Source organism: Colossoma macropomum, unplaced genomic scaffold (genome assembly GCF_904425465.1).
Source record: "Colossoma macropomum unplaced genomic scaffold, Colossoma_macropomum, whole genome shotgun sequence".
NCBI classification, from domain to species: Eukaryota; Metazoa; Chordata; class Actinopteri; order Characiformes; family Serrasalmidae; genus Colossoma; species Colossoma macropomum.
The window spans coordinates 21742991-21760144 of record NW_023494789.1 but is presented as its reverse complement, the minus strand read 5'-3'; the positions used below and the strand labels follow the sequence as shown (position 1 = coordinate 21760144).

Below are 17154 nucleotides of genomic sequence, written 5' to 3'. Positions count from 1 at the left end.
AATGTTTCACGGTATTTAGATTTAAAAAATAAATATTTTTTACCCCAACGAAGAATCTTCAATTTTCAAAAAATAATATTTCCGTTAGTTTTCATTTTCTTGCAACCAAATAGTTCTGTCACATCTAGAAGTTATTTGGTCCTGCACAAAAAATGAAGTGCTACATATCTTCCTAAATGTAGCTTCCGAGATGAACCCCCACTTTTTAAGATATTTTCCCAAGAAGGATTATTTGAATGTGCTTTAAACTTTTTTATGGGAAGGTATTAATATTCATTGCAGACACATAAAAAATTAAATTACTCCATCATTTCATAATTTTTTAAAAAATAATTTTTAATACTTTTCAGCTGGCTATAAAATTACGTTAACTCACAGATGCAAGTACTCTTACCTAACAACCTAGCCTAGGTATAAAACAACAGGGTGCACTATGGCCATTACATGGGTACTGGACAATACTAACAACAACAACAACAACAACAACAACAAAGTCAAGTATGCACCTGCCTTTGTCAGTGTCTCAGGGAATTAAGCCCATGACACCTCCAGAAGACTCAGCAGTGGTGTCTGGCGTCAAAGACCGACCCCCTCCATTCTTATCATGGGTTAGGACATATGTCAATATCAGAGACAACAACAGATACACCTCAAGATATGTCTAAGCATTACTGACAGACTTCCCCACAACAAGCATATCTGAATGCCAGTCCATCTGGGTTCTTCAGCTATACGTAGGCCTATTACTGGGGCCTCTAAGCATGCCATTTTCAGCCATACCTATGCCCCATAGGTTTAGGTGGCTTTAAGCATGGCCTCTTTAGCTATACCCATGCCCTGCTGATGCAGGCTCTTGGTATGCCAAAATGCAGAACATCTTGTAAAAGTATGTCAAAGTATGCCAGCATACCAAATTCCAAAATATCTTGCAACAACAGGCCTCTTCACGTAATACAGATTAATTCACGTCTATAAGCAGTCTGTGAGCGGCATTCAAATGATCCTTCTTGGGTAAATATGGTCAAAATATCCTAAAAAGTGGGATTCAGCTTGGAAGCTATATTTAGCAATATTTGTGGCACTCAGGACCAAATAACTTTTAGATGTGATAAAACTATATTAACACTTCACAGAATCAAAATCTGGTTGCAAGAAAGTGAAAACTAGTGGAGATATGAACTTTTGAAAAAGGAAGATTCTTTGTTTGGGTAAATATATATATATATATATATATATATATGCAACATGTATTTATTTAAACAGTTGTTGCTGAATTATTTGCAATAGTATATATATATATATATATATATACTATTGCAAATAATTCAGCAACAACTGTTTAAATAAATACATGTTGCAAATTATTCTTAGGTTTTTGCAACCCTTCTTAGTTCTGTAAGTATTTTTTGTCCATTTTCCTTCTCTCACAGAGATGAAAGCTTCAAGGACTATTTATCTGAAGTTGGCAGTTTTGGTGGTCTACCAGGTCTTGCATGGTTGTTAGACACCCCCTTTTTTCGAAACATTAGTTTTTGGAAAGTTCTGTTAATTCACTTATTTTCTTTTTACTTTCACCTTTATACAAACAGATTATTTAATATTTAGTCTATTCAGAAATATCTACTTTAGCCAATTTAGATGCATTTGAGAAAGACGTGCACAAAACTTGTACATAATGGCAGTTTTGATTGAAATAACTGAAAGGTGGTCTCTGATTTATGCACATCACTGTAACTTTACGTTACAGAGAGGTAAATAATTGAAAAATGATATCATATAAATTTCAGTTTATAATGCCCACCCCTGCTGTATATGTAAGGAGTCAGTCTACTCACTTTTAGGAAGCAGTGAATCTCTTCTTCTCCTTCAAACACTTCTACATCCAAGAAGAGTTTCAGCCGGTGGTCCACAGCCTCAAAATCTTCCGATAACAGGTCAAAAGGAGCTGAAACATACAAAGATCTCATTTGATGCCACTGGGACAATGACCATAACCAAAACACACAAAACTATTTATTTACTGATTTATTTTTATATCACCATCCCTTAGACACATCCTGCGAGTAAAACCACATAAGATGCTGTTTTAATGGTGTGTACTTAATATGGTTACAAAATACTCAGACTAGGCCTATTATGGTGCACCAAAATCCATGAGAGTATGTAGCACAGTGTGCTGTGGTGGTAACTTTCAGAATGTGACTAAATGAGTTTTTACTGTTTTATCCCATACACTGTTTTTTATTGTACATTTACACTTGTTTTCACAATTTTCCTCCATATTAATAATGATAATAATAATAATAATAATGCAACTTCCCTATCATTTTGACTGTTTACATAGCACCCAGCGAAGATCAGTGAGTTCAAAGATGGTATGCTCATTTTGTTTGCCCCAAACAATAACTGCATGTCTTGCAGCTATCTGCCTGTAAAGGTTAAACAAACTTGTCTTTTTCAAGTCCAACTTTTTAATGGATGGAAATGATGCCCATCTGTGTATGACAAAGACTTCGCTGTAATGAAAAAAATGTGATTCAATTTCTTGGTAACACTAAGACACCCCTGAAACTCAGCCAGACAATGTGGTCTAACATTCCCTTGACATGGCTGCCATAATGATAGGGAGGAGAGATGACAGTAAGGTCTGTAATTTTCTCAGTCTGCTCATCATTGTGTCGTTTACTGGCCTCTTATGTGCCACAACATTCCATCTTAAACAGTCATTACTAATCAAAGGAAAGATCCATCTTCTAATGCTAGCAGATTTTAGTCTCAGTAAATACCTCCTGCTGTTTGCCCACTGTAACCATACCCCAGCTATATCATTCCCCAGTACCCACCATGGCTGGATGCTTGTGTGCTCTGGGGGACATTGCCACTTCCTGCCAGCTCACTCTCTTGGCCTTCCGGGTCACGCTGTGCCTGGTTTTCAGCTGAGCTGAAGGACTGACTGACCCAAACCTCGTTCTGACTGGTAGTGATGTTGGAGAGACCACTTTGGGCAGTGAAGAAAGTGTCTGTGGCCACGTCATGCAGTGTGGAGGCCTGGGTCACATACAGGGGGCTGTCATGAGACAACAAAGCTTCATCCTGGCTCAGAGACTGGAAGTGGAATAGGTACTGGTAAGCATGGCCATGCAAATACCAAAAGTAATGTATGTCACAAACAAAAGCATTGAACATGCATTGTCATTTCTCTAATCTGTGTTAATTTACATTGGGGGGTAGATGAGGAAGAACAGGTGTGTCTGTGTCATCAAAGTTGAAGCATCTGTTGCCATTCTCGCCAAAGCCACAGTGGACTGGTGTACTAGTGGAGGGAACTGCTTGATTAGCCAGCTGGACCACGTGATCACTGTTGCATTCGGGGCAGAAAACGCCATCTCCTCAAGACAAAAAAAAAGTGACATCTTAGGCAGCACTCATCTGGCTTTTCATACATTTTATTACACTTATTATAAACTTCCTTAATGATGATTACAGGTTACCACTGACAATTCTATCCAAATCTTTTCAGCTCCTGGCGAAAACAAAAAAGAATGTTAAAAGTCATCCACATGTGTCTGAAATGAGGATAAGGTTGCTGTTGATATTCTACACTCTGAGATCAAAAAGACATCAAAAGAACTAACAGCTATGCCTTGTGATATCTCAGAGCCCTTCATGCTCACAACCTCTACAGGAACATGTATAGTCTCCACTGGGCCTTTAAGCCTCTAAAGCTCTGATAACAAACAATCTCGCTCATCCCTGCCCCATGCAGGAAAAGGTATGCGTTTGGCCAAAGACAGCAGCTGGAAGTCAAATAAACAGGCACAATACAGCTGAATAAATGGCTTACGAATCCCCTGACATGCATCTCAAAGCACATTTTAATGCATATTTTAATAACTTTTGAGCAGGACAAAGATCTGTATGCTACAAATCAGAGACCACCCTTTTATTTACAGGCAAAGAATGTCCAGTAAGTACATGTTATTTATTGTTCAGTGTCAGAAAAAAAAAATAAAAAAAAGAAGAAGCTTCCAATACTGAGTATATCAAATCAGCATCTGTCCTCTCTTTACTGTGCACCCTTCTGCCTAAACTACCCAAATTCCCATTAGCTGCCCTGCAAATTTCTCTATAATGTGCATCTAAAATGGCTGAAGGAGATATTTCTGAGATCATTTAGAAGATAATCCACTTGCATAAGTAAGGGCAAAGAAGGCAAGTGAAAAAAGTGGAATTTCAAAAACTGTAGTGCAAAAAGTGATTGCAAGACATAGAGAAAATTGGACTCAACAACCATGCGTGACCTTGTAGACCACCAAAACTGTCACTATCAGAAAAACTGTACTTTCATCTTTGAGAGAGAGGAGAAAATCAAGCTCCACTCTTGATTCAGATATGAAAAAATCCACAGCTGTTTCTGTCCAGCCTTCCACAGTAAGAAGATAACGCTATGTCTGAAAGAATTTGTAGCTATGAAGATGCCATTACTGAAAAAAAGAATATGGACAAAAAAAAGGTTTTAAAGACTGGTGAGTCTAAATTTGAGACCTTTGGAAGTAACAGGTGGAGGTATGCATGCTGCTGAATGAAGGACTCTTCAAATCATGTGTACCAGCATCAGTCAAATATGGTAGAGGATCAGCACAAGTCTGAGGATGTATAAAAAAAGTTTTAATACATCGTGCAATACCCTTTGGGACATGCCACCAGAGTGTCTACATTACTGAATGCAATGCTTGGATCTGGAGAAGAAGAAATGTAAAAGCATCCCTGCAGATTTCTTTGAAGAACTAAAAGCAAGTCTCCCAAAGAGAACGGAAACTAATACAGGGAGAGTGTGGACAAACTAAACACTTAAAAAAACATACACTTATTTGCTGAGGCTTCTGTGTTTTCTGCTTTATTTCCAGACAGTGAAATATAAATAACTTGTATGTTCTGACTTGAAATTGAATAGAAGGTTGGTCTCTGACTTTTGCAAAGTACTGTATATTATACATAAATACAAATAAAGTGCAGAAAACTGTTTATAACATGACTGTGTGTATTCCCCATGACTTCAGTGCACAATGTTCCTTACAAGCAGATCAAATGGAGCTGCTGTCATGTTTCAACAAGAATAGTATGATTCATATCTTTATGCGCCTAGCCCTGCCACAGCATGATGGCAAATTGTACCTCTGTAGGAAATATGGCACCTTGGGATAAAATTCTGGCAGCGTTTTTGGAGATGGAGGTCAGAACCACATGCTTATTCCTGCATTGCTGATCAGCCTTGCTTTAGAAGGGCAAACATGTTTGCATTTGTCCCTGGAATGCATGTGAAGGACAGTCCACACCCTCTACCACAGGGCATGGATACGGTAAACTGTCTTTCTTCTTACCTGGACTGCGTTCTCTCTCTGACCCTATTTCATCTTGATGTCCCTGAGACAAAGTACTGGCCAGGCTTTCAACTGCAGGCTGGGAGAACTCGGCCCGGCACTTCAGACACTGCAGTCGCATGCCCTGCGGCTTTCCCTCTTCCACCTGCCGCTTGTTCTCCTCCACTACCCTCGAGAGCACCTCGGCCAGAGCCTGAGAAAAACAACCCATTAATAACAGCATCAGGCCCCTGGACTACTGGACAGGACTACTCTGATGCTTAAGAACTCTTTATTTTTACATTATTACTGTCAGCTATTTGCAAAGTAATTCAGTCAAAGTCTTTCTAATGCCTAAGTTGTTGTAATAGTGTTTTCTCATATATGCTTTTTACTATTGAATATATACTATTTACATTTAATATTTATTTAATAATATTGAAATCTTTCTTAATTATAATGTGCAGAATATTTTATGTTTGTTTTTTCCATTTTTATAACATTACACTTATTATGTTTGATGGATGTCTTAAATGCCTTTAATTCTGACCAGAAGGTTTAGTTCTTATGAGCTTTGTGTTCATCTTTTTATGTATCTGCTCTTGTCTTTTTGTTGTTTTTGCCATTGTTAATATACAAATTAGATGTCCCAGGATGACCTTTTGTGAAATTATATCAATAAAATGGTTGTCTTGGCATTACCCTTAAAAAGTCTTATAAAAATAATAATAAAAATAATGGCACTGGTCATTATATTGGCTATACTAACCTTAACCTATTAACATATTAACCTATTAAAGAAAGAAGAAAACAAACAAACAAAATAATAATAGTAATAATAATGATAATAATAATGTACAATAGATCTAACATAGCTTGGTCTGCTGCTATAATCATGGAAGGGACGGTGGGGAGCTTGAGTGATGTGTAAAAGACTTAAACAGACCTGCAAAGCTTGCTGGGGGTCATCATCCAACATGATGTACCGCCGTTTCTGTCTTTCCCGACTGATGTAGCTGAAGTGCAACTCTAGAGCTGGGTGAGACCTCTCTTCTTCCTAACAAAGCGAGAAAGAGAGAGACAGAGAAAGAGAGAGAGAAAGAGAGATGTAATGCTACAATGCAATTTCAATGCTTTGGCAGTGTAGTACTGCTATGAGTAAACTAAGGAACACAAGAATGGAGAGAAAAAGACTGAGGCTGAGAGATAAAATTAGGCTGTTCTGACATTGGAATAAAGAGATGATCTGTTAAATGAACTGAGAATCACGCTACTGAGGAGGATGTGACCGCTGTCCAGGCGAGCCGAGATCTGACCTTCTCCATCCAGGTGGCCTGCGAGGCAGTGACCTGCCGCAGGCTGTCCAGCTCCAAACGGTTCCTGACTCGGCCCTGGTGCATGTCCACCTCCAGAATGTGACCCTGGCGGACTCGCAAGAAGAACGGCTCCGAGGCCTTCCTCCTGGCAGGCTCCTCATCCCCAGATAGCACCCCTACCAGCATAGGCCTACAGAGGTCCACTATGGGAGCAGATAGAAGAAACAGGTAAAAAAAAATTCAATACTGCCATCTAAAGCCCAACACATGACTTTCACAGGACTTCTACTGCAGAATTACAGCAATGTTTAATAGACACTTGCGATGATAAAACATGACTGAATTTTTCTAATTTGTATCTTAAAACTACAGAAACGGACAGATCTTTTTCTGCAACTATCGAATATTATAATTTTTGAATATGCTATTAAATATTATTTTTAATATTCTCTAACAATAAGAACAGATATAACTGAACAGATTTTTTTGTAATTTTATTGTTGGTTTAATTATTACAGTTCGGCACTACTGCATGAACCCTGATTTGATTCTGAACAGCAGGGAGTGCTGGCAGAGAGCAGAAACAGCATCTTAATCGCTTACGGCTGTTATTTGAATGGCTTTTTAATTTTTGATTATTTTAATTCTAAATTTTACAACTGAATATTTGTTGCAGCATTATAGATGTTTAAATAATACTTTGACAAACAAGAAAACAATAATTATGATTAAATGTCAGACAGACCTCCAAGGTCTTCCTCTTCCTCTTCTGGAGGTGAAGGGTCAGCCAATGCCTTATCTGGAGCCTGGGGGTCTCCTATACTTGTCTCCAGTGTAGACTCTGTATTCAAAGGGCTATGACCTGTCCACTGCAGGGTAGACTCAGTCTCAGGTTGGAGGTCTGTACTCTCCATCTCCTCTTCTTCCCCTTTGAGCTCTGAGGAGAGCAGTGGTGCAGGTAGGGACTCTAGCCTCAGTGAGGGAGAACTGCCTCTGAGTGCAGTGGGGGAAGTGGTACAGCAGTTGTTGGCGATCACCTGCGCTGTGACTCTTTCCACTCTTGGGCCAGTCACAGGCGTCGGCGACCCATCAAGATGATGCTGGTAGCGCAGCCAGTCCTCCCCCATTTGCTCCCGAAAGCTGTCCATCCTCTCAATGTCCTTCTGATGGTGCAGAACAATATCTAGGGAAAAGAGAAGAAACATGAACAGAAATATCCAATCACACATGGCCCAAATGGCACATCTTCAATACTTACCTCGTAAAGCAGTTGGTCTAGATTCATGGTCTGTATCGCTGGGCTCTGAGATACTAGCCCTCCTCACCTTTACCTTATTCTGCGAACAGATATGAGCCTACATGAGACAAAATAATTAAATGAAGCCTGCCAATATGGTCAAAGGCCTCATCATGATATGTTTTCCCCCATATAATTGCAGGTTAATACTTTCTCAAACTTTCCGTAATTTCAAAAGCTAGCTAGCTACCTCTCCTTTCCTATCCTTATGCCAATACAAGTGGATGGTTAGATTTCATCAAAGCATCACGGCCAGCAAGTAAAATGCAAACTGCTGAAGTAGGAATTTTCCGAATTTTCTACACATCAATATAAAAATGTTTGATTTTCATAAATACCATTAATGTTTTATCTAGGATTTTCATGAGTACTCAAGCACTTGGTTAACCATTTGAGCTGTCAGTATTCAAATGTGCAGATTGAAATCATGACTCTTCATTATGAAAAGACTCAGAACATACAGACTGTAAGTGCTTTTTTTATATATATCTTGTAAAGTGCAGATCTATCAACCTATCAAACTAGTTTGGTCCGTTTTGACAGGTGAAAACTAAAACCTGACCGATGTAGGATTTGTAACACTGATAGTGATTTCGATGATTGAGGATTTCAACATCTGATATAGCAGCCAATATTATTATGATTTTCCCTAACACTTTTATGTGTAGTTAGAGTCCTCTCCAAGATAACATGTCATAATGCAGTTTAAAAAAACATAAGCTTGCAACTTTGGGAATATACACTTTCGTGTTATGAACAGCAACATCCATCATATTATAGTTTAAAGAATTTAATGATTAAGCAGATTAATCATCTGAACATTGTGTGTCAATGCTGTTACATGCTAAACATGGCACAAAAAACGACACGAAAACATGAAATATTCGCATCAAATGTTGGGAATTTCGTCAAATTGTTTCATCAAAAAACTGGCAGAATATCTTTGAGTCCTATACTTCTCTCAAAATGGGCAAACTCTGAATTTGTGTAGGATGCTTTTCACTTTGGAAAAGTGAAAGGAGAACAGAGAATTTCTCCACCTCATTTAAGGAGCTAAAACTTTCACTCGTGGCTCAGATCTCCGTAACTCAAGTCTGAGGTGAATTTGGAGATGCAGCTCCACATGAGACGAAGCAGAAACGAGCCCAGTGGCTTCAAGTGCAATAAGATCTCCTTCATTCCTCACAGACCATGTAAACAGTGACACGGCTACTGTCCATTTTGGAAAAGATAACGTAGCGTGAGGCGCCAGAATGTAACTGCTGGAGCATCTAAAGTGGAACAGGAAAATTTGAACAAAAAGCTGACTTCATTAATTAGATAAATGCTATAGTTCAACCACTCATTAACCTTAGCTGTTTTCCACTAATAAACACAGCATTAGTCAGCTTTGTGGATAACCTACTTTAGTAATGAACAGCGTTATAAGCTGCTGTAAGCGATGTTGCCAGAGAATTTTTAGAAGTGATGAACTAGGGAGAACACATAGGACTATTGTTTGTTTACTCCCTAGAACTGCCACATTGTGTCATAAAAAAATTTAGAAATAGTACAGTGCAACAAGAGTGCACTGACGGCTTTTAGGACACAGTCTCACCCTGGATTTCTTCCTCATGACTCTGGTTACTCCCGAATCGCCAACAGACAGGCTGTCACTCAACTCCCCACCTCCGCTTGACACTTCCTGTACAGTCTGGTCAGGTGTTGTGGTGACTTGTTGCATCAGGGATGTCTGACCCATCAGTTGCCCAGGTTTTGGCAAGACCTGCAGAGTGATACCCAAATATAAAGATAAAACCTCAGGGCAACGGGGGAATTACCGTGTTTTTTAGAACATTCCACTTAAACACGTATAGTTCCCTTTTTAAAAAAACACAGCCACTCGAAAAACCTATACTTACAGACTGAAATGATCAATGTCCTATATGTCTACCATTGAAGGAGTTTCTGTCAAGATGTCAATTGGACATATAACCTACACTACTCTTGTATGTATAGTAACATATCTGTTAGAATGTAATCTACAAACCCAATTCCAAAAAAGTTGTGAAACCTTTTTACCTCATGAACTTCTTTGTTTTTTGCAAATATACTCCTATTCTAAATTTGATGCCGCAACACATTCCAAAAAAGTTGAGACAGGAGCACGTTTAGCACTGTGTGACATCACCTTTACCGTTAGCAACACTTAATAACTGTTTGGGGAGTGAAGACACAAACTGATCTAGTTTTGAAAGTGTATTGTTGTTGCCATTCTTCTGCTATATAGGTTTTCAGTTGTACAACTGAACAGGGTCTTTGTTCTTGTATTTTGAGCTTAATAAGATGTGTTTTCAATGTGAGACAGGTCTGGACTCTGGCAATCTATTTTAGCACCTGCACTCTCTGATTATGCAGCCATGTGGGCTTTTTCCTTGGTCAGGGATTGCAAGGCTTTTAGGTATTTCACCCTCTAGAGTGCACTGTATTGTCCAAATATTCAAGGAAGCAGGAGAAATCTCTGTGTGTCAAAGACCACAAATAAATGCTTGTGATTCAACCCCTCAGACCGCACTGCATAAAAAAATGGCATGCTTCTGTAATGGAGATAATAGGCAAAATCGGCATGCTTCTGTAATCGAGCCTTGAACATCCTTGTTCATGAAGGACCTTTCCTGGGTGCTCAGTAGTTTTCTATACATAGTATATATAGTAATATAAAGCATGATTGCATCACATGATTGTAATATAAAGCATGATTGCATCACCTGTTCAAGAGGTTTTTGAACATGTCACAATGTTACTACCCCATTTCAACAACTGTTTTAACAAGCCCTCATCAACTGAGCCTCATCATTTCCCCTCTGAGAAAACCCCTAGAGCCATTACTTTATTAGCTCAAGTAAAGGGTGCTAGATGAGGAATCGAGTGAATCTAACCCAGAAAATATTACTATGTATACTATGTACAGAAAAACATTTTTCAAACCCGAAAACAATGGCAGACAAAGCTGTTTCTAAGCTGAGGGAAAAACTACTTGCTTAACGTTTCGAAACTATAACATTCAATTTACTGGGCTTTAAGTAACAACTTACTCCATCTAAATACATGCCTGCTGATACAACTTCATGACTCTACTCTGCTAACTGGCTAGTTAGCACATTAGAGGCTACACAGTTAACAAGCACAAAAAGAAAGGCATTTCACCACTGTTCTACTCCACATTGAAAGCCAGATAAAGCAATTACATGTTACATATGTAATGCTCAAAGGTATTAAAAACCGTTTGGCATTGTAAAGTTTGCCAGCCATTTAGCTTACTGATGCTAACCTACCAAGGACAAGTGAGTTTTCTTGAAAAAGTATGACACGCATTCAAGTGGTGAGTCGAAGTAGATGAGGGCAAGTTAAAAAATAAAGAACAGAAACTGAGCTCTAGTATTAAATCGCCCCATCCCAACTACTTTAGAACTGTTTCAAAATGAATGTATATTTACCAAAACAAACAATGATGCTGATAAGGTACATATCCTGTCTTGGTACTATTTTCTTCACTGCTTTCTGTTTTTATTTGCTTTTTACCTACTGTTCCAACATTTCTCCAAATGGTTTGGACAATGTTAAATTTATAATGTTAAACACTCTCATTTTCCTATATTACTTTCTTGGCCTAAAGGTGTATACTTTAAGAAGTGCAAACAGATGTATTCAAGTCACTGCATGGCTGGCCTTCAAAGAAACTGTGAACAGGTATAAAAGAGCAAAATAAGGATGAATACTCACCGCAAGCTCAGAAGAAGACAATACGGAACCATCCAATTGTAGCTAGGAGAAAAACAAATAAAAACAAAACAAAACCTATGACCTGATTGAAAACGTTTTCATCAAGGTTGAGCAAAGCTGACAACTGGCTTGACTGACAATAATCTGTAACACACACTATATGACAATAACCTGTATCATACACTATATTACCAAAAGTATGTGTACATCTGACCACCACACCTATATGAGGTAGTTGGACATCCTATTCCAAAACCATAGACATATAAGGAGTTGGCCCCCTGGCCTCTCCTGGGAAAGTTTTCCACAAGATTTTGGAGCGTGTGAGTTACAATTTGTACCCAGAGGTCAGGCACTAATGTTGGACAAGAAGGCTTGACTTACAATCAACTCAGTTCATCCCAAAAGCGTTCAGTGGGGTTAAGGTCAGGGCTCTGGGCCTTCCCCTAACTATTGCCACAAAGTTGGAAGCATATAATTGTCTAAAATATATTTGTATGCTGTTGCATTAACATTACCCTTTAGCGGAACTAAGTGGCCTAGACCAAACCCTGAAAAACAGCCCCAGATTATTTTCCCTCCTCCACCAAACGTTACTGTTGGCACTAAGCATTCTAGTAGGTAGTATTCTCCCGGCAAAACCATCAAACCCAGATTCATCCATTAGACGTGAAGTGTGGTTTATCACTGCAGAGGATGGACACATTTCCACTGCTACAGAGGTCAGTGGCACTCCAGTCAATGTTTGGGATTGCACACAGTGATCTTAGGCCTGTGTGCAGCTGCTCGGCCATGGAAACCCATTTCATGAAGCTCCCAAAGTGCTGTTCTTGTGCTGAATGTGCTTCCAGAGGCAGTTTGGAACTCTTTAGTTAGTGATGCAACAGAGCACAGATGATATTTACACACAATGCACTTCAGCACTTACTGGCCCCACTATATGAGTTTGCATGGACTTCCACTTTGTGGGCTGATTCTGCCATTAGATGCTTCCATTTCACTAAAAATAGCACTTACAGTTGACCAGGACAGATCTAGCAGGGCAAAAATTTCATGAACTGGCTGTTTCACTGTGTGAATGTTTAAAGTCACTAATCAGGTCATGGGTTACTAAAGTTGCGTAGTCTCAAATCATCCAAATTCTTCAACAATAAGTAAAAACAATACAAATACAAAATAATAATGATAATAGTAATTGCACACACATGAATCCCTGTCCCTCTAGGTAATTCTGTGTGAACACTGTCAACAGGTATTTTGCAAATGTGAATCAGAGTTTGCAAACCTGGATGAATAAGGCTCACTACATTTGAATTTAACAATGATTGTGAGGTTATAGTGCAGATTATCAGATTTAATTTGAGACTTACATATCATTTTTGTCAGGTCAAAGCTTTGTCTCCCCATTTTTGATGTTTGTAATTTTGTGAATCACTTGAAAATGCTAGCTATCCTTTACATTGCTTGAGTGTTAAACATACACCTTAAAAAAATCTTGCTTCATTAAATTCCATTAAATGTTAAGACACTTTTCCTTCACCTGTTAACATTCTGGAGACAAAAGGTTTTGTTCTGACAGCAATGATATATATTCGACGAAACCATACAAAAATAACAATCCTATTTATACACAGTGCCACCCAGCACAAGAGACAAAAGGTTTAGAGTTGATTCCAGATATAGCATCTGTGATCTCAAGATGACGCAAGTTACAGTTTACTAAAAACTTGAGATGAAGTTTGACCTGTACCAGAGTAACAAAATGAGAAATAAAAATGATCTGCTCATTATAAAAAGTGATCAACTCATTCACGAAACACGGTGATATGCTAGAACCCAACTGAGCATGTATTTCGCCTGCTGAAGACATGATGAAAGACAAAAAGTCCCTAAAACAAGCAGGACCTGAAAATGTTTGCATTACAGCAGTGGCAAAGCATCACTAGGCAAGATACACAGCATTCCCTGAAGTGTATGGGTTGCAGACTGCACAAGATTTGCAATCAAACTGCCCACTAAACATGATCATTTTATACAAGATTGTTTATGTGAGATAATTTATACAAATTGCGCATGCCCCGGAAATGGGTGCATTACTGTATGCGTCAACTATACAGATTATAATTCTAACAAAGTTTTTCCACTGTAAATGCAAATATTCTTGAATATAAACAAACATTCTGCACTTTAATACCATAGTCTTTGTTTAATGTCAAATGTAGTGAGCTGGAGTACAGAGCTAAAGTGACAAAAAGTATCACTGTCTAAATAATTGTCTGCATTGTACATGTCTGGAGAAAACAGCAGCAAAACATACAGCACATAAACTACATTTAACACACAAGCACACAGACACACACAGTGACTTACTCCTCGGAAAGCAGCTCGTGGTGAGAGGTGGCAGACAGTTGTGGTTCTGTGTGTAGCTCTGAAGTACAATGGGTTGCCTTCCAGAGTCAACTGTAAAAAAAAAAAATCATATATACAAATATCAGGAAACTATGTTTAAGCAAAATCACCAATAAATTATGTAGCTTTGTTTGGTGAGAGAGAAAAATGAGGTTGAAAGAACCTCTCACTTGGTATAGCTGTGTGTTGCCTGAAAAAAACACATGCTTTAAACACTTTAAAGACTTGCTACCCCAAAGCTACTAAATCTCGCCAAGCCCACAAATTAAACCAGGCATCAAAAACATGCCAAAATAGATTCTGAACAAAGATAAAACAAGTTTAAAGAATTCAGTTAAGCATGGCCTTAGTACTTAATATATAGGTCTTAGGCCATCTGAGAAAATTAAAGTTGTTAACCAATTATCTGAGCAGTAAGTAAGGCTGCACAATTAATCGCTTTATCATTATATCATTATCGCGATATGGGTTTCTGTAAGAAACATGTCATTAAGGGCTGCGATCATAGAACAGATCAAATTACCCTCAGACACGCAGCACCAAAATGACACAGTTACATCGGTAGGAACAATCAACATGCAATGGTATATTGTAAAGTTCATCAGTGGCAGCCTGGGCATAGTTACTCTTGCTAGGCTACAAAACAACAGAATTTACTAGAACACCACCTTGAGGCAGACCAGTGCTGCAGCTATAGTTAGTTAAGAACACCAAAGACAAAAGCACACTGATTGTGGGTGAAGCAGCTAAGCAATTACCTTTCCCTGAATCTGTATTTGAGTGTCAATTTTAACCTGACAAAAAGCATAACATCATAGTAAGTTTGTTTTCAGGAACCCCTTTAGAATTTTGATTTTGAGACTTTTAGGGGGTCCAAGAGGTTAATTTGGACCCCACAAGACACCCTGTATTTCACACCTTGGAAGCAAGTGCTTCCCTGTGCCGGGCTTGAATGCTGCTCTCCTGTGTGGAGAGTGACTTAACTATTCAACAAAACATCTGCACTAGAGATGAAACGGTTACCGGTTTCACGGTAAACCGCGGTAAAATTAATGACGGTTAATAGTACCGTTTGAACTTTACAGTATCGTTAAAACCGCGGTCGATTACCGTGGTGTGAAAAACTCGGAGATTCGGAGATATTTCAGCCTTCTAAGAAGACCAAGTCTGACGTTTGGTCATATTTTGGGTTTTATAAGAATGCAGAAGGAAAGTTAATTGAAGATGACCACCCTGTCTGCAGAACAGGCCGAAAGAAAATAGTGGCGAAAGGGGGCAACACATCAAACCTTACGAGTCATTTCGCGACCACCACCCGCTACTTTTTAGAGAATGCAAGGTTAACTTTAACGTAGGGGTCTGTGGGGACTTCGAAATAGAAGAAATGTCACGGTTTGTGTGTTTTAACTTTTTCTTATGGTTCGTTAATAATGTCAAATGAAGCTTTTAGCGTCAAAAAAAAGAACAATCGGTGAATCAGCTGTGAATTGAAACTAAAGCTTGTAACACACATTTCTGTGGAGCAGAGTCTCCAAAATGAGCTCTGAGTTAACAGTCACACAAGCTCCGGAACGAGACGCTGCAAAAGTTCAATCTGCACAGATCCCCTTTCTCGTCTCGCGTGCAGTGTTTACTGTCTGAGAGGAGAATAACACCGTCTCAAATCACTCAATGTCCCCTACGTAGTGCGCTACTTTTCAAACAAACACGATCATCATTAACAAGCAGCTGAGTTTTAAACAAGGAGTTTGTAACCTGTTGTTAATGTTGATTATAGATGACTGACTCGAACATTTCACGCACTCTTTGGGTGAAGGATTTGCTATTTCATGATCCACGAAGTGCACTGCGTAGGGAAGATAGTGTGCTTTGAGACGGGACCTCGCGAGTAAACGCTGTGTGCCGCTTTTAGGAAAAGCAGAGTTTCAGAGATTAAACTTTAGGAGTGTTGCTGCCGCAGCTCAGATGCGCGTTAATTTTAAGTTATGTTTTAGTTTTAAAATGCTTTTAGAGAAGCAGCTCCACAGGTGAAGACACGCTGTGTGAGTTCTACACTGTCTGCAGCTCACAGCGCGGTCATGCAATTCCTCTGTGATTTTGGCTTTTTCCTGGTGCACTGTATTGATTAGGGGTTCAGCGCCACAACGGCACAACAATGCTGCAAATGCAGTTAGGACAGAAATCCCCCAAGTGCAGCACTTCTTAGAAGTAGTCATTTTCCATTAAGACCCATCTCAGAGTTGGTCGAGATTTAATCCCTAATTATTGTAATTATTACTACTACTACTACTACTAATAATAATAATAATAATTACAACAGTAATAATAATAATAAGAAGAATAAGAATAGTAATAGTAATAATAATAATAATAACAGTAATAATAATACATTTGCTATTCTTTTGTTTACAGAGTATTACAAGTATTGTAAGTAATACAAAAGTAATACTAAAATTGTATTGACCTTATTTTTTAATGTTTATGCAAACAAAAAGTGCATATTGCTGCCAATTCTATTTGTGTTAATATAAAAGTTGGTGAAACGGGTTTCAGTTTGTGTATCAGTATTTATTTTTTTTATTAATTTTACTTTTCAACACATTTGAACAATATCGCGATAATACCGATAATCGTGATAATTTTGGTCATGATAATCGTGATATGAAATTTTAATATCGTTTCATCTCTAATCTGCACTCACAACTTCAAAACTCTAACTACTAGCCAAATCTTCATAATAAAAAGGAATTATAATATACATTCATATTTATTATTTTTGTATGTCTATACTGGTCATTGGCTGTTCATGCTCACTGACATCATGAGCATAAATGAAGCGCCGTTTTAAACTCCTATAACTTGAGTTCAAAGCACTCAAAAATATAACAGCCATGTTAAAATGTTTAATGCTGTTCTGGGATCAGGAAATGTATTCCTCTATATAAAGATATTTAAACATTTACAAACTATGATTTTGCTCAAATGCTCTATCTTAACCCATTTGTTTTGG

The 17154-nt window shown here is 38.4% G+C and overlaps 1 protein-coding gene across 6 annotated transcripts in view; it reads right to left on the bottom strand.

Annotated features, from left to right (window-relative positions):
• LOC118808117 (serine/threonine kinase 11 interacting protein) overlaps nt 1-17154 on the bottom strand; it is a 50478-nt gene that overhangs the window by 20770 nt on the left and 12554 nt on the right. For 4 of the 6 annotated variants that reach the window (XR_005007259.1, XR_005007260.1, XM_036570552.1 and 1 more), the window contains exons 10-20: nt 14106-14195; nt 11736-11777; nt 9571-9738; nt 7935-8013; nt 7422-7859; nt 6677-6879; nt 6307-6417; nt 5382-5574; nt 3220-3389; nt 2844-3105; nt 1836-1945 (exon numbers count right to left, since the gene is read on the bottom strand). Coding sequence is in view for 4 of the 6 variants with exons in the window: in XM_036570552.1 (XP_036426445.1) it covers nt 1836-1945; nt 2844-3105; nt 3220-3389; nt 5382-5574; nt 6307-6417; nt 6677-6879; nt 7422-7859; nt 7935-8013; nt 9571-9738; nt 11736-11777; nt 14106-14195 (1866 nt within the window). In the remaining 2 variants the exon portion in view is untranslated. The remainder of the gene's footprint in view (nt 1-1835; nt 1946-2843; nt 3106-3219; nt 3390-5381; nt 5575-6306; nt 6418-6676; nt 6880-7421; nt 7860-7934; nt 8014-9570; nt 9739-11735; nt 11778-14105; nt 14196-17154) is intronic. The other 2 variants (XM_036570555.1, XM_036570554.1) reach the window with 2 other exon arrangements.